The sequence below is a fragment of the Ambystoma mexicanum genome, chromosome 1q, assembly GCF_040938575.1.
Source record: "Ambystoma mexicanum isolate Mex_15411 chromosome 1q, UKY_AmexF1_1, whole genome shotgun sequence".
In the NCBI taxonomy this organism is placed as follows: Eukaryota; Metazoa; Chordata; class Amphibia; order Caudata; family Ambystomatidae; genus Ambystoma; species Ambystoma mexicanum.
The window spans coordinates 522,700,110-522,718,421 of record NC_090922.1 but is presented as its reverse complement, the minus strand read 5'-3'; the positions used below and the strand labels follow the sequence as shown (position 1 = coordinate 522,718,421).

General features: G+C 42.6%; 1 protein-coding gene across 2 annotated transcripts in view; it reads right to left on the bottom strand.

The window, feature by feature from the left end:
- The window catches only part of RABAC1 (Rab acceptor 1), a 273,689-nt gene that overhangs the window by 145,229 nt on the left and 110,148 nt on the right, over positions 1-18,312 (bottom strand). For both annotated transcript variants that reach the window (XM_069640925.1, XM_069640926.1), the window contains exons 2-3: positions 15,183-15,360; positions 12,341-12,553 (exon numbers count right to left, since the gene is read on the bottom strand). In XM_069640925.1, the coding sequence (XP_069497026.1) occupies positions 12,341-12,553; positions 15,183-15,250 (281 nt within the window). In that variant the 5' untranslated portion in view covers positions 15,251-15,360. The remainder of the gene's footprint in view (positions 1-12,340; positions 12,554-15,182; positions 15,361-18,312) is intronic.

The window sequence follows — 18,312 nt, the reverse complement described above, 5'->3', positions numbered from 1 at the left end:
CAGTGCCCTGTTCAAGGTAACACCCCACTATTCCGCCCGTAGCATCTTTTACAACAGGGGCGACACGGCGGCACGACCAGAGTCGGTGCATGTTTTCCAACGTCCAAGGGGCAGGTCACGGGTGTCGGCGGTGCAAGTTTCTCCGGACGTGTAGGAGGCGAAGGCAAGCAGATTGTCACAATAGCTCGGGCAGTGAAGTTAGTCTCTTGCACAACTGGTGCAGCAACTGCAATGTATTTATGTCACTCCTGCATTCAAGCACTTTAGTAAAGCCTGTGGCACTCCCAATTCTATCCTGGGCCCTGCTCATCTTCTGGAGATTGAAGAGCCAAGCTGCTTAGAATCTGTATATTCGCTCTGTATATTGAAGCACTAATGTAAAAACAGGGAATACCAAATCTACGACAGATATAGCTGAATCAGGATCGAAAAGATTACTTTTCCAGAGTTATTCAAAGGTAAATGGTTCTGGGGATTAAACAGTTACAGGTTTGCAGGACTTCCTAGAAAACACACAGTACAGGTACACCTGAGTTAATGTCAATGATCCCAGAGACCACTTCCAAAGGATGGGGAGTGAGTCATCAGTTATTGTTGAGAAGTATATTGCCCAAAGGGATGGTAGAACAAATGGAGAAAGCTAACACTCTGAAGAGTGTAGAGACTTTATTCAAAGAGCATGCACAAATGAGACTTACACATCTATTGAATAATATGATGCCAGACAATGCCCAAAGAAAGAAGCAAGAGAGACCTTTCGATGCCTGAAAAGTATACAGAAGGAGCAGAGACACCTGGAAGTGTTCCAAGTCAAGCAATCCAGGAGAACGCACCTGATCCAGTGTCACAGGTCCCAAAGACAGGTTCCAAGAAATGGGGACTGTACGAACAATTGATGATAAGAAGTGTCTTGCCTATAGAATTATTGAAGCAACTTGAGAAAGTAGGGATTCTGGGGAGTCAAGAAACTTTAATGAACAGACTTACACAGATGATGCCTGTAAGTACACCCGATCCTGAATTATATGCTCATAAGATAGTACATGAAAGAAAGACAAGGATGGACATTTTGAGAGACAAGTTCATACCTAATTGGAGCACTACAGGAATAAAGCTTGAAATTGTTCCTGTTCAAGTGAGAAAAAGCTATCCAGAAGTGTGCAGAGACATTCTGGTGGAAGCACATGTGAAAAGAGCCAGAGGAAAAAGAAGCATCAAAGAAGATAATGATGAGCTGAATGACTATCTAGGCAGCACAGCTCACTTGGGAAACATATGGTACCAGCATAGGGAAGAAATTGGAAGACGAACTTCGAATAAAGGATGCTTTGTATGTGCACAAGAGTGAAGATTTTTTTACTTCCTCATACTGTATGGCAAGAGCCATACAGTATGAGGAAGTAAAAAATGTTCATAGCAAAAGAGATAGATGACCCGGCAGCACACTGTTTGTCACACGTGCCAATGTGCAGAACGAGAGGCCAATTCATGGGAAGAGATGCATACTTGAAATGAGCTACAGAATGGACAGATCCAGATGAAGATAATTATGTACAAGATACAAAGATAAGAAACAGAGAACACACCATGAATCATTCGATCAGGTATGAAACACCTGGTGCAAAAAGGAGCAGAAATCAAATGGGAAGTTAATAAAAGGCTCAACATCACAGGAGAATCTGCAGATGATGTCAGAAGATGGAAGAACAGAGGACAAATGCAGATTTGGGGATTAGTGTCCTCACCGGAATGGCTGGGAAGAAGGAGTAGTCATCTGTAGAGCTTGAATGGTGTACGATTGCCCCAAACCAACTGTCTGGAATGCTCAAGTTGTATGCAAACCATTTTGGCAGAAGATTGCTAAATTGCTCACATGGGTCGAAGACAGAGGAGGACCCTTGCAGATAATACCATTGGAGAGTCCCAATTTCCGTTTCAGGAACAATGGCATGAGAAAAATGGGAGAAAACCAAAAGTATGGTCGAGTTTTTGATGTTCCAGGAATGGTGCATGGAACTGCAGTGATCATGGATCACTATTGAGCTTGTGGATCGAAAGCATACATGAGATTGCCCAAAGACGGGAGGAATATGCACACTGGTGAATGTCCATGTTCCAGCGTTGGTGATTCCGAAAAGTGATTTGAATCTTGATTTCCCGAAAACAGATGCTCACCTGAGGAAGAAGAGATCTGCTGAGCTCATGAAAAGAGTGACGCGAGAACTATTTCTCTGCAAAATCGATAGAAGCATTTGATGCCATTCCATATGAGCACAGACTATTCAGCCAGACCTCTTCAGTATTTACATTGATTCTCTTTCCAAGAGTCCAGGTTGGAGCAAATACTAAATGGTTGCAGATAACCAGATGGCAGTTACTGCAGACCATCAACATAACTATCAAATGATTCAATGCAATCAGAGAAGAATTAAGAGCAATCAGACTGATGACAATTCAGAACAGATTTGTCTTAGACATGATCACAGCTATGGATGGAGGTGTTTGTGCATACATTGGAGAATCATGTTGCACATTTATACCTTCTCATGATGACGACAATGGCACCTTGACAGAGCCCATAGGTATGCTGACAAAACTCCAGAATGAGATGATAGACGAAACAGATGTAGTTGATGATGACAGTTGGATTGGAAATCTGTTTTCCTGGGTTCCACAATGGATGGCAGATGCATTCAAGTTCCTTGGAGCCCTGTTGGTGAGGATTCTTGTTGGATTTTGTATCATCAAGTTCTTCCAATGTAAGACGACTGTAGGAAAAGCAATAGGAATGAAGATCATGATTGATGTAGAACCGGGATGGAAGCACAAAGAGTTGACTAATGAAGAGATAAGAGACTTTGTGAAGTCCAGCATTTATGCACCTGAAGGTACAAAGTTTCTGTACTTGAAAGATCACAGAAGATGCAAAGGAAGATGCATTTATTGCAGTCCAAGTGGTCAATGCCAGCTAATGAAATGGAACAAAGATGAGCATGTGAAGAATGCAGAAGTCTGAAGGGAGTCAAAGATATGGATCCCCAAGAAGCTTTTCTTCAGACCAAGATGGTTGGACCTTGAGGATGAAGGGAAGCCTGAAGTTAAAGATGAAGTAAAAGTGGTCGATGAATTGCCCAGAAGGCGGAATGAAGAGGAGTCGTCAAGCTCTTTCCCTATCCCAAATACTTCAGCTATCCTTTCCATAACAGTTACTGATTTTGTGCCTACATATGTGACTTATTCAGAGCAACTAAATCAACAAAGAGCTGCACATGGGCTCTGCACAGGGCCAATCAGAGAAACACCACCTATGGATATACCGATTCCAAAGAGAACCTGGACAGAAAGATATCCATTAAGGAAGCCTTATATGTATTCAAAATGATATGATGGTAATTTCAATGAAATACCACAAGAAGCCAGAATGATGCTAAAAGATGGTGATGATGATGATGATGATGCAGTCACTATGAAGTCATAAAGAGCTATAAGGACCGGAGAATGCTGACAAGAGACAAAACTATAAGATGAACAAGATGATCAGAAGATATATTTTACAGAGACGAACAAGTCAGCAAGTTGATATTGTGTAAATAAGCTCAGTAACGCAAGAAGCAAAAGAATTCATGAAGCTAGCTTATGCTTAATAGAAGATAGATTGCGGCAAGCGCCATATACATATGTACCTCAAAGAAGCACTTTATATTAGAATGTATAGTTCCACTACGTCTATAAAAGTAGAAGTACATGATAGATTTCAGGTTGCATGAAAAAGAGTCATAGCAGTTGATTTGAAACCAAGAGAAACAAATCTTAGCTTGTTCAACTATGCGAGGAGAGTAGAGACCTTATCAGCTGAAATAGAAACTTAAGTTGCTACAATTAAGGGAAAGTACAGACTCTCCTGCTCGTGAAATGTCAAGTGAAAACAATTGACGTCTGAGTTTAATTGAGGTTAATACAGAAATCGTTTTAAGAAAAGGCTAAATTCAATCACGTGGTAGAAGTCAGTTAGAGGGGAGAGTTTCACACCTACGCATGAAACTCACATGCCCATACTCCCTTGTACATTCTCAGACCAAGGCACAGATTCAAGGCCAACTTCAAAGAAATTAATTGACACCTGGCCACTGAGGTGATGGATGATTGTGCTTTAATTGGTGGGAAGCGAGAGCAGAGAAGGCCTCTCGCACCTGGTATTAACTTCTGCATGCTGCTAAGACGTAGGTAGGGAGGAATGTCTGGTGTTGCTTTTAATCCAATCATAGAGGACTATGTAATCTAGGGTCCTATAGTTGCAGGAGCAATGGGACGTCGTACTTTTAGTGACATCCATGGTGGCCATTTTGAAGGGAAGGCTTAGTTGCCCCACCTGACGTGTATTATCCAATCCCCTCTCCCCGTTACCATATACAGATATAGAATCTATATTAAGTTACCTTTTCTTTGCCTATCAGAATGCCTGACAGATTTTCATTTTGCTACGCAGGTTGTCAGAAGACATGCACAGGTTATAAGTCAGCAATGATGAGTTTTGACTATAAATTATGTATTTTTTCTAAAAGTATTGGAGTGTGCTTGAGAGAGTGGGATATCGAGCTGTTGCTGATGTCCTAGCTCCCCGTTTTATGGACTTGCAATAAAATGGACCAACTTTGCCAAATCATTGAGTGGTCTGTTATTTGATGCAGGAGTATGAATCTGCATCCCCATCCATCTCGAGATTAAGGCTACTCATCCTAACGGGTTGCTAGTATTGCCCCTGGCAGGCCGCCAATTCACTTCCAACACTGTGCACCAAGCCGCATAGTGCCAATAAATGGAATCTAAACAGTACCTGCAGTAAGGCCTGCTGGATTCCTGATCTGCCCGTGTGGCATAAAGACAGGCTTTAATTCTTTGCTCTCTGGCAGCAATCAGCTTTAAGCACCCAATAAGGGGCTCCTGCTTCTTTACTGCTTAGAGCAGAGAATTAAAACAACCAGAAACTGGTTGTCTGAAAAATGGATGACTCCCATGTCCTTGAAAATCTGGACTTTGAGGCCCATTGCGCATTCCAGAATATTTTCCATTGGAAATATTTTTAAAAAATATCTTAATACATATTTTTATGATGGGCAACATTTTTAAAGCATACAATTTTTGAGAGAACTTCCCCTTTAAGAATTTCCGGTGTGTCCTTAATCTTATTGATCCAATCAGAATTGTGTGGTTCTTTACTTCTGTAACCCCCCCCCCACCAGACTTCTACACTGCAGAGTCTCTCTGCACTCCATCCTCTCTCATTGGCTCTATTCATATCCATGATCACTATGGCTTCTTGACAGGGTCATCTGTGCCCATTCCTCAATTTTTGAGACCCATGTGTTTGACACCCAAATGGTCTTTGAGCGCCAATGCCTGCCAAATTCCCTTCAGATCTCTAAATGCCTGCTCAGGATAGACAATTGCATACGTCTCAATACGACATACGGAGATAACGTATGTGTCCATCATGATAATCTATGTGAATTCTAGTCCTTCTGCTCTTCCTTTTTATGTCCTCCATCCCTAAGGTCCCCTCTGACACAAGGCTCATTGAAAGATTGGAGTCTGGTCTCAAGACAGTCTCCTTTCCTTTAGCCGAGAGCTTTAAAAAAGTCAAATTTTCAGCATCAGCAACATATTCTGCCTCTCTTGAAAACTACCTAGAAATTCCCAGCAGCATCGGCAATGATCCTGCCCCATCTGGATTATTGTAGTAGCCTCTCGCTTGCTTTACCAAAAAACATATCCAGCAAACAACAAGTCGAATGTGCGAACCCGTCGGACCCATTCACTGGCAGCACACCATTTTGAAGCAGCACATCACACTATAGCCCAGATGAAGTTCATAATCTTGGAACAGGTTAGGTCCACCAGGCAAGGAGGGGGTTTGAACACTTTACTCCACCAGAAGGAGATCTTCTGGATTGAGCATTTAGAAGCCTTAAATCCAGGAGGGTTGAATCTAGAATTTGATTTGACTCGTTTTTTAATGAAATGTAGAAAAAGTAAATGGTCTTTATCTGTCATGATGGCAAATACAATATGTGAAGTGGCATAATGTATTATGAAAATATACAATGGAATGGTGCACATTGAATAATAATGTGTATTTTCTAATGTGCAATTGTTGCCAATAATAGGTGATGTAATAATATTGAAAAGTTGGCAGTTGATTATGTAAAGATGTCTGTTACAAATGGTGATTCCTATAGTATGTAAATAAAAGATTGATATGGGTATCCCCACATTGCAACATTATTTATGAGACAAAAATATTTTTGATGGTAGTTTGGACCAGTTGGTATTTGATTTTTGAATTCCATTACATTAATCTCAGCATTGATGACATTGAAACATAAAAAATAAAAATACAACATCTATGCATAATGGTGTAGTAGGTCAGAAGAACTAATATATATAATAGATGGCCGTCAGCAGGACATCTAGTAACATTCCAATATTTCAAACGTCCATTTCATCAGCGACTGACATATCATTTAATATTGACTGTAGAATATGGATTTAGTGAGCATTTGCAATATTATATGAAGATAACTAAGTTTCCATCAGTGTAACAATAATTGAAGACACCAGGTTCAAGAAAAAGAAGTGTTTCATATCGTATGAACGAGATTGTGTTTCACTTAAAGATGCCCGTCGCTATCATTGAGAGGCTTATTTACATTGAATTGTTGACGCAGGACGGCAAATGCGGCGCGAGAGACACGTGCTGTACGCCCAACAGTATTTCATGTGGGTACAGGACGAGAGGCAGTTTCAACAGCCGGTTCCCAAGTCCTGTATCCCGCAATTTCTTTAAGGCAGGGAAGTTATATAACGTTTCTTGGCATAATCTAAGGGAATGTGTGCATTACGAGATGTTATTGGCTAAACAGAAGTTTAACAATGAGGTACATTTCTTTACACCAACAGAACAAATTGAATTGGGAGTGCCTACTACTTTGTTGTCAAAACTTTAATTTACAAGTAGGATTTTGACTGTGGCACACTCTAGTGACAATTGAATCTGTTTAAGACTGTAGAGAACCCTTGATTTTGACATTTTAACAGTATGATATTTTACCCACAGCACTTGATGTTTGAAACAGACAGGAAAGGAGGCAGGTCAGTCTGATTGAACTAATGGTTTGGAAATTGGATACCATGTCGGTGTATATGTCTTGACCATATAGATATGCATTTCCTTGCTTACAGCTCTCAAATTGGAGTTTTGATAAAACAGGAGAGTGCAGGTTAGTGGATGGAACTCTCTGGTACACTTTGGGTAGATGTCTGTAAGGAAATGAGTCTACATTGTATCCCTTTCTATTTATAAGATTACTTGAAAAAAAAAAAACACTTCCATCTGATGAAGGGATGGGTTGTCCCTAAACATGTAGTGGATATGGGAGCATTCCAATGGAAACATTTTTATTGATGTTGAATTGTTCTCACATGTGTTGCAGAATTGTTGTCTGAGCAGAGCATATTAATGCACTGTTAACAAAGATGACATTGTTGATTTCCTTTGAAATGAATATTACATTCTCTTTTTGATTATCAAAATACTTTATGTATAAACATATTTGAGAAAGTTTTAATTGTTATTTTGTGAAACAAAACATATTTAAATGTTATTTTACTTTGTATTTCAAGCATTACATTTTCTTTATTGAACACATGATTAAAGTGTAGAGGACTATTCCTCAAACGAGTGACTGGATAACTTGTCAGATGTTTGATGAGCCATGTATATTTAGTATAGTGTCTCTGTAGCCAGGGACATATCCAGTGCACCTGAAATAGATCATGGTATGCAAAGAATTATTTGTTTAAAACGTTGAAATTCAATTGTATATGTTGTGCACCTCAACCAGTATATATATATATATATATATGTTTTGCTCAGGATAGACAATCACCTTTGTCTCAGTACCACATACAGAGATAATGTGTGTGTGTCCATCATGGCAATCTATATGAATTCTAGTTGTTCTGCTCTTCCTTTGTATGGCCTCCATCCCTAAGACCGCCTCTGTCATAAGGCTCATTCTCAAGACAGTCTCCTTTCCTGTAGCCGAGAGCTTCAAAGAAGTCCCATTTTCAGCTTCAGCTTCTTAGACATATTCTGACTCACTTAAAAACTACCTAGAAACTCCCAGCAGCATTTGCAATGATCCTGCCCCATATGGATTATTGGAATAGCCTCTCGCTTGCTTTAACAAAAACTTTATCCATCAAAGCTTCCTTACTAAGGCTGCTAGGCTGACCCTCGGACGAAACTCTATCAACATATTACAATGGCACTTATGTCACTACACTGGATGCCAGTCCCCGCTTGCATCAACTTCAAAGTTCTTTGTCTCTTTCATAGGACATAAAGAAATAAAAAGGATCAGCATAACTGCAACATAAATTAAGAAATATTCACACTGAAAGCTTCGGGATCAGTCACTCTGATGCCTTCCAGCTGCCTACAAAATAAAAGTGTAGCAGTACTCTTGTGGTTGCCGTTACCTACCTCTCAAGCTGGCTTCTCACAGCCATCAAATCCATTCACAACTATTACCAGAATCCAGAAAAAAATATAAAACCTCACTCTAAAGAAAGCTCACCTTCTTTTTCCATGATCCCTTCAGTTCAATATGAATATGCCACATTCCGAATGCCCACAGTGAACTGATCCGAGGGAGGATGTGTTAACATGTGTTCTCCATACTAGCATAGCCTAGGTCATCTGCACTTATTGTTTCGTGCACTGGTTCTTCAATCATCTTCCCCCTGGTGAAGGTGATAAGTGCAAGGTTACAACTCGTTCTCCTAATGGATATGAATGTCTCTAAAGCCTGTGATTGATCATCTTCCCTTATTCCCCCTTATTCACCTTCTCCATGATCCAGAGGATATACAAAGTAGCTGCATCTGGGGTTGCTACATTACAAATAATAGGGTGCCCCGCCAGTCTTAAACCTATTCTGAAACTCTGAAAGATGAAAATGGTATAAGAGTGTATTATGTTCATAAATGCTCTCCGTTTTCACTTGGGTGGGTAAAGCTCTTCTCACACCATGAAAGAAAAAGGAATCCGTCTCCTGTGGAGTATTTGGTATGCACATTGTGTTTATTTTCATTTAATCCTCTTTCTGTACTGGTCTTCACTTGGTTAGAAGATTCCATTCATAATATATTCCCTGTACATGCCAAGGATCAACATTCAGATTGGATAAGCAGGAGGTAAAAGCAGCACCTGGCTATTTGACAATTACCAATGAGCAGGAGCTATCTCTAGGGACAGAGGAGCTAGTACAGAGCATTCTGCCAATTTCACTGTGGCATAAAATGCAAACGTAACATTGTGTTACTTCTTTATGACCCCTAATGCTTTATATGTTGTATAGATGTCTCCTACTGTCCCAAGAACACATGGTTAATGTCACATAGGTAGGTTTCTTTGGCACCAGCTGGCCTGGGGAGCTAAGTGTAGCTCCTCCTAGCTGTTGGTGTCAAGCTAATTTGGCTCTCCTAGGCCCCAAGCAGGCGCTAAATAACTCCCAGCTGCCCTCAGTTTGAACCCTGCTTGCTATTCGAAGGTTGTGGTACAGTGTGGTTTACATGGTGGCTGAGAAGGCCTGTTTTATTAAAGTGTTTCTCCCATTGTTAACAGGTGTCCCATAGAAATGTACTGGTGAATAAGAAAACCCCATCAGTAGCACTTTCCTCATAAAATGCAGATAAAGTTCTACTTTATGGAGATTCCACTGTATTTCACAATATCAGGTTTAAGAGTAATATTCAAACCACACAATCTGGTTTTGGTCAAGTGGAGTATAAATTAGAATAGTCCCTTAATGCCACTAGAAACAAATTATGGAACAGACCCATCATCAGATCGGATTTCATGATAAATGGATAGGATGTTGATTTTATGGGGTGTCTCCCATGTGGTGCTTCTTGTGGTTAATACCAAACGTAGAAGTCAAGTTTCACAATGATGTGTCAAAGGGGGCTCAACAATTATTGGATCAAAAAGCTGTCCCTTTGAAATAATTTCATGTCACAATCTGTTCAAGGAAACACCTTTGCCCTGGTGTGATGGATGAAACTGTTACCCCTCACAGTAAATCACGTTTACGCTTTGAAGTGCAAGTCTCTCTCTTGTAGAGAAACAATGCTCTATTCATGGAAGCGTTTTCCAACGATCCACACAGAAATATATTCCAACATGGAAAGAAATGTTACTCCTAAATAAAGTATTCTAATTCATAGATACGACACTGGAGGGGCAATAACTCGCCACACATCCCATGAAAAGATGCAAATCAGTCTAGGATCATCTCTGCTTTTTGAGACGCCATGTGGGCATTGGGAAATGGACAAGCTCTCAATGGCATATGCAAGATACAATGGTACAAGGCCAGAAAAGGGCTCTGTAACCTGGCTGGCAAACCTCCCAACATGTGCATCTGCCCAAGCCAGTGGAAGTGGGTAAGAACCAAGAAATACAAATTTGATAATGGTCCCTCGCTTGTCTGCACAAAGCAGTAGCCACCTTCGGCTCAATCCATCTAAAAAAGAAAAATAAACAAAAAAAACCTGAAGTGCCACTTTCACCATTTCTAAAAACAAGGTCTCCAGTCTTTTTGCATATTCTCTGTGCCCAAGTGGACCTTGCCAGAATATGCTCTGCATTTATTTAAGATGGTCCTGTATGCAGCTGCCACACTAGATTTAAGGATGAGCTGCTTGGTTCATGCCTCAACTCTCCTCCTCCAAGGAGACATCATTGGTTGCCATAGGTCAGAAAGTACATTCTACAGTTCTTTACAAGGCTCATTGTGGTTTCTACGGTCAGAGTTTCTGCATGGTTTGCTTCCAAACAAAAGCGCTGTCAATGAATGGGTTCAGAATCATTTCTCTTTTAGGAGAGGTCTAGCGATCTGACCTGGTCTGTGATCTTTCCTTTGCTCTTCAATTATTGGGGTCAGAATTTTCTCTGAAAGAACAGACTGAGTCACAACCACCCCTGGCCTATAGAGATGTGCTCTATCGCTTGGCATAGCATGCATGCAGAAGCCATTTCTTTAAAACATTTTTTAAAAAAAGTAGAAAAGGGCACACTTCATATGGAAAGTTAATGTCCCCAATGTGGTATAGCGCCTGGAAAATGAAGATCAATTTCAGGTTATCCAGTCAATATGAAATCTTAATAAAGCTGTTCCTACACTCAGTAGGACATGTGCATGTATGCAGAGCAGGGCTCTCTGTGAGAAGAGAATACAGAACAAGGAATGATCTGAAGAATGTTTGCATTTAGAAGTGACAGAAAGTGTTGCACAAAAACTAAAATGCAAATTGGACAACGTATAACTTTAGCAATCCCATTACGGAGTGCTTTACCTGCACTAGTCCTCTCACAGAACGAAGAGGGTAGAGAGAAGGCGTCGCAGGGTCAGGGTCATGCATTATAAACTTAAGCTGTTCACACGGGGAGTCGGTCTTGAACCAATAACCGCCTCCTGTGGCCAGCAGGGTACAGTATTGTGAGCATAACAGACCCAGAGTGGTCACTAAAACAGTGATAGGGAGCCACTTTAACACCGAATGCAAGGTCATCCAGTAATGTTCATACCAAGCTACAGCCAAGGATTGTGGCCACCTTAGGACATTGGTCATTTTAATACTTCTTCCCTGGTACAGGGGCAATCTCAAGCTAGTAGCTGCAGCATGGCAGTTTACCATTCAAACCTGGCAGTACTCTGCAAAGCCACTTTATCACATTTCTATAGCTCTAATTGTGCTTTTCTAGCTAAAAGGTTACCACTGCATGCTGTGCAAGGCCCAAAGCAGCATCAGATTACACACACACACACACACACACACAACACACGACACACGAAACAAATCTGGCAGATGAGAAACAGAGGAGTCCACAAAAGTGCAAAAGGGGCAAAGAGTGCACATTGGAGAGAGACACCGGTGACAGCAAAGTTGTTTGTTAGAGTGAACAGGAAGGAGCATAGCAAATGATGGGCAGTAGAGGTAAGCCAGAAGCAGGATGGCACATAGCGACATATGTGGCAAAGGTGAGGGAGGAATGTAGAGATAGAAAAAGGGTAGACGAAAACGCAGCTGGAGCACAGAGAAACAAGCACAGATCAAGAAGAGACACTTCTGGTAGAATAACGGAAGTGCAGAGAGAAAATTAGACAAGACAGCTGAGGACACGCCCAGGAAAGGGCAGAAGTGGCCCAGCAAAATAAATCTTTAGTAGTATCAGGCAGCAGTAGGTCTGTCGGTCTCAGATTGGTAGACTCACATGCAGTAGACGATGAGTCCAAGGAAGACAAAGACATAATTGCTCTGGAAGTGCTCCACATTCTTCACCAGGCGCTTGCAGAACACTCCGAAATTCTTGGGCTTGGTGAAGCGTTTCTGATCTACAAAGTTGCTCCATGGACGGATGGTGGTGCGTCGTCGTTCAATCCACTCTTTAGCTGGGCCCTGGGAGATGATTTGTGGGATGTAGAGCCTGGGGACAAGGCAGAAGATGGAAAAGGGGTCACGGAGCGAGAACGCTGGCATTCTGCTGCAAATTCATAGTAACTTTCTCTGTTGTGGAGCATGTCACAGCGATGCGTGTGGTAAAAAGGAACAAGCGTCATTGGGTACTACAAGAGGATCTAGGAGGCCAAGTGACACAATGCTAAATTGTTCCATTTCTCAAGCCTGCACCACTTGGACAACAATAGAGCCTTCTTCCTAAGCACAGCGACTATGAAAACAAGAGGCGATTTGTAATGACCAGAGACATGGTGGCGTTCACTAATCAGAGAATATACATTTGAAAAACGAGGAGGGTATTGTATTGATAATACAGACACATACTAAACCAAAGAAATCTGTCATTTGACACGTAAACGCAGAACTTTCCGGCGCAAAAACATACTGTTTGTAATCGAGAGATGTACCTCACAAAGGCAGTTAGCAGAGACACTGCTTGGCACAGAGGTATGAAGTAGATTTCCCTTGGGCACACAATAGAGCAACTGGCAATGCCGGTGTAGGGAATCACCCATTGGGCTTGCTCTAAGCAAACTCCTCCTATCCTACCTAACTGCATCTTAACATGGGACACTCAAGTGCATGTACATCTTTTCATCCGCAAACTTACATCCCATCACTAACTCAGACAGACTATTCTCCCAGGGGATACGGTCAACACACATCTAACATGTGAAATGCTTAGTTGCCTACTTCTTGTCAGTTTGAAAATGGTTGTCATTAGGCAAAGTCTACAAAACACCTTAATTTGTATTGTTATCAGACCATACGGTCATTTGTGTTATTGGCGAAGACCCTGAACCACCCATACTGCACTGCTCTCCCTCACACCTTAACCCCTCATCAATGTCTCTTAACCGGACCACCTTCCAGAACCGCCACCCGCCATGACTGATACCCCTCTGCTCCCGCAATCCCCCCTCCACCCAACCCCGACTCTTACCCACGTTGTGGCAACTGTGTTTTGCCTGGGGATAGGTGGGCCCTGCACACACGTGCGCGCCCTCAATACTGCCAGCACCTACGACTGCTAGGCAGGGGCGTGCAAGTGGAGCACCTGGCCATGGGAACTGCAGACCAGGAAGAGAGATACATAGGGATTCTGCACAGGGTAGTGTAGAAGGAACGTACCTTTGGGCAAAAATGGAAGGACATGGAAACAATGTAATACTTGATGCGTTTGTATGTGAAAAAAGCATGAATCGGCAGTCTCTCATTTCTTCTTTCAAGCCATCAGAACCAGCATATCTCAAACATTATCAGTATTGCAGCGCTGCTTTTTGACTATAATACCGTATTACAACTATGGGGCAATTTTGCTGATATTTGCATAATCCGAGAATCACACAATTAAGCAGTCCGTGCAACGCCGCCGGCAAGTCTCACATTTAAGGGGAAAGTTGCCGCTATATTTTCAGAGGACTCCTTTGCAATATAACAATTGCCCCGCGAACACCATTGACAATAGGAAGAGGCCTGGTGTGTGCTTGGACCTGGCAGAAATAAATACTGCATGGGACTTTTACAGTGAGGGCGTATATAAAACAAACTAAGTCAGTCTGACAAAAAAAGAAAAAAGGGAACACGTGAGACAGTTTTTGCAGAAAAGTGCAACGCGGCTGAAGTTGTGGTCAGGAGAGGACTTGTAACCATCTAAACTCAAAGGTAAGGAAGTAGAATGCCTAGTTTGTCTCCCAGTAGCTGGTTAAGTGGGATTAATCACCCCAACATCAAGAAAGGGTCTTCTTACAGAGCATAGAAAAGAGAATTTGAAAGCAATAAAGGAACCAAACACACACATTCAGCAAGTGCCCTTCCTTCCCAATTGGAGAACAAGCTATTACGGTATAAAGCAATGAACCAGAGGCACATGACTAGCATTAACTAAGTGGGGTACACAGGTGCCCAACACAAGGGAGAGTAGCAAGTGGAGTCGGGCCTGCACCAGGGCGATGAAGAAAAGCAGAGAAATTGAGCCCCAAGCAAGCAGTGTGGCAGTCGGCCCTCTTCTAGAAGGGTCTTGATAAGCCACATTTCACAGTCGTTATAAAGGAGAGTACTTGCTATCTTGATCCCACAACACTCACGAATTGGATCAATACACCACACCCCCACTGCCCCAGTTTCTATAAGGCGGCAATGTAGGAGTCAAATCTTTCCATAAATCATCCCTCACTTACCACCAAATGTAAATGCCTTCCTTCCAGACCCCCAGAGTTCCTCCAAAGCTAGACTCCTCACAACCAAAGCAAAAGGTCTTGAACACACGTCGCATAGTGTACTTATGACGTGTTGCCCCGAAGCTATCCGCCCAAACAAGGGCCACGGAGGTGGCTTCAAGTGTTACTTACAGCCTCACTTAACTGCCCAATTGAGATAGTGTGAAGTGGCATGGCATCTCATTATGCTACTCACAGCTGCAATTTCGACAAAATCTACCTTGAAGAGGACAGGTTTCGCCTACAAGAGATAGACATGACAAATACATACACCACTACTCTTCCATCACAGTAGGGAACAACACTAGTGGGCCTGGATGTGGTGGACCACAGTGATATAAACTGTTAATGTAATAGGGATGAGATAGAGCATATTACTTGTTCATCATGCCACTGGCGTCCTCTTCAGTATCCGCAGCGAATGGATCTGCTGTTTTGCCAGCCATGCCCAACTATGTATCAAATCACAATCCGCCACGAGGGTGGACTGTGTGCCTAATCCAGTCTGCTGATAGTGTGCAGTGTGTGCTGGAATCTGGCAACGTTCTTGACAGTCCTGTGAAGAAAGAACAAAAAGATGAGAGCATGCCCAAGTTGAACTCACAATGTCCCAACAAGCATCAGAAGCAAAATGTAATAATGGTGCCCATGCTAAGACACACAATGTCCTGTTTTGGTTTCCTTGGTAAAGCGTCAACTGCACTGCAGTCAAGCAAAGTGAAATTCAGCCAAGGAGAATTACCCAAAGACCTGACGGAAAGCTTCCCTCTGCTGTAGGAGGGCACAACCGCTTCCTCTCTCCTGCACACCTTACACCTCCGACACCTTTTCCCTACCCAAACACTTGCTCCAACCTTTTACTTTCCTCTTGTTGATCCTCTACCTGCTCAGCCCACAACCTCCTCCTTCAGCCTTTGCTTTAATTACACAGCCTTCTAGCTAAAGCACAAGCGAAAAGTGCTGCAACCAAAGTGCAGTTCAGCAGAGGTTGCTGGAAGACGGGGCTGGTTTGGAAGGACCTTTGTGCTGTTGTAAAACCTAATGAACTGCTTACACCCGAGGGGCTATATTAGTCCCACGGTGCGCAAAGTGCTGCAAACAAAGTGCAGTTTGGTGGCTGCAAGGTCTGTGAAGGTCCCAGAATCTTTGCCGAGTGATCTTGTTTCTCCAATTCCTTTTCGTGGCTTGTAGCACTTTGGGGCTTATAAAAATGAATATACTTAAAAACATAATGAAACATCAGCTAAGCAGTCGCCAACAACGGCCAGTCCAAAGGCCGGGCCACAGAAAATACTCAGGTGAAAGGTCAGTCTGACGCTAAGACACCTCCCGCGGAGGGAATCTTCGCCTAGTAAAACCAGAGTTTACTTTCGAAGTGTACAGTCCTGCCATAATGACTGAGGCGGACCAGGAAGAGGAAATGATAGCTTCACAGGGAAACGATTTGTTCTGGAGTCACAAACTGTGGTCATAAAGTTCGTTTCAACAGAGTAGCACAAGAACATGGTGTAAACGCTATGCCCTTTGTAGGCACAATGTCTTCTGATGCGGTTTCTGTGGCCTAAACCCTCAAATAATTTCAGTCACATTTTATTTTACATACCTTTTTATTGGCATTTTTCGACATATAACCAAAACATATATTTTGCAACCAGTTTCTGGTAACACTTTACCGTTCCATTGTACATCCCCTCCTTATCCCCACGCCCCCAGATTCTCATACATCCAATTACATACCCTATTCCTGTGCACCAGTTGGTCCCTTTTCATAATAAAGTCCATCCCTACACATCTCTCCAAACTAGGCGGTTCCCGACTCATCCATTTTTCCAGCTGAAACAAATGCTATATTCAAAAATATTCGGATGTCTCGAGAATTTCAAGTTCGATTACATCATGAAAAACTCCCCCCCCCCCCCCACCCCTGGATTCCAGGTCGATTTCGCCTTCTAAAACACCCCCGCTCTCCCACCCCCCCCATCCCCCAATTCCCTTTTAACCTTATGGCACAATCTCTGTACTTTAGTGCAAACCCAGACAATATGAAAGAAAATCTTTGTATTTGGCACATTTGCAACATCTATCCCCGCCCCCTTTTGCATTTTACGTAAAAATATGTTAACTGTATGAGCTTCAATTTCACAGAAATGGTCACTTCCTAATGGTATTGTAAAGCCGCCTCCTTGTCAATCTCACCCAAATGACCCCCCCATCTTTGTCTCAGCTCCTCCAGCTGCCTGATGGAATGGAAGGACAATGAGATTTGCTTCACTTCAATCTCCCCTTCTAGGACATTTCTCTCAACTGAGAGGCTTGGAATGTCAGGCTATTCCCCCCCATACCCACCCTCCCATTTGTGGGCGCAGATCATGCCGAAGTTAAAAGGTATTTATAGTGGTCCCCATCACTTAATATTCATTTTTCTTTAAACTGCTGAAACCATTTCATACCCGGGACATCGCCTGCTATCCCTCTGCCCTGCCATTTCCCCCGCACATGTTACGTGTTGTATCCCTTTTATTAATCTATTCTCCCAAATCGGTGATGCCTGTGTTAACTGGTTCGACCACCCCAGGTGTTTGTGCGACTGTGACCAGGAGTCCCAACTGTTCTGGTTTCTGGTAAAGCAATATCACCCATTTGCGTCTCCCAGTAAGATGCAGCTCCCTGTGCTATCCTTTCCGATAATTCCACCTATTCGCTATCGTAAATTGCGATGCCCAATAGTACCATTTTAAATGTGGCAATCCTATTCCCCCTTTCCCGTGCAAGTTAAACAAGGTTTCCAGGCTAGCCCTGGGTGTCTTATTTTGCCAACGGAATCCATGCAAAAGTTGGTTAATCGTATGAGGCTCGCAGACACCGGTCTCTGTGCGTGTTCGATAATATATACCATTCGTTGAATCGTCAACCTCTTATACATCACCACACTCCCCAGGATAAATTGAACTCCTCGACGAGAGTCCTCTTTCTGGACAAATATTTCCGATTGGGAGGGGGGGCCCTCCTCCCTTCACCCCCAAGGTAATTGGGTAGTGGACAGATTTATCCTAATTACTTTTGAGGCCTGCGTAATTGACAAAACTCTCCCAATATGCCCATTGCTCTCGGAATTGATACCTCTTGGTTTGTCAGATAATATAGGACATTGTCTGCATAAATAGATGATATCTTCTGTTTATCCTATGCCCCCCAAATCCCACCAGCTCCTTATCTTTACCAAATAGTTCTACCAGTGGTTCCATTGCAATCACGAACATCAGGGGACGAGGGGTATAGGGAGGAATGGGTGCCAGTGGACATCCCGGACATGTTCCGCTTTCCAGAAGATAACGATCTGATAGTGTACCATTTATCTTGATCCTCGCCTTCGGTTCCATGTAAAGCAGTTTCACCCATTTAGCAAATTCTTCCACAAACCCATTTTAGACAAGCTGAATAAGTAGTTCCCGCTTGATGCAATCAAATGCCTTATGAGTATCCGCACATGAGACCTTTTGGCTGCTGC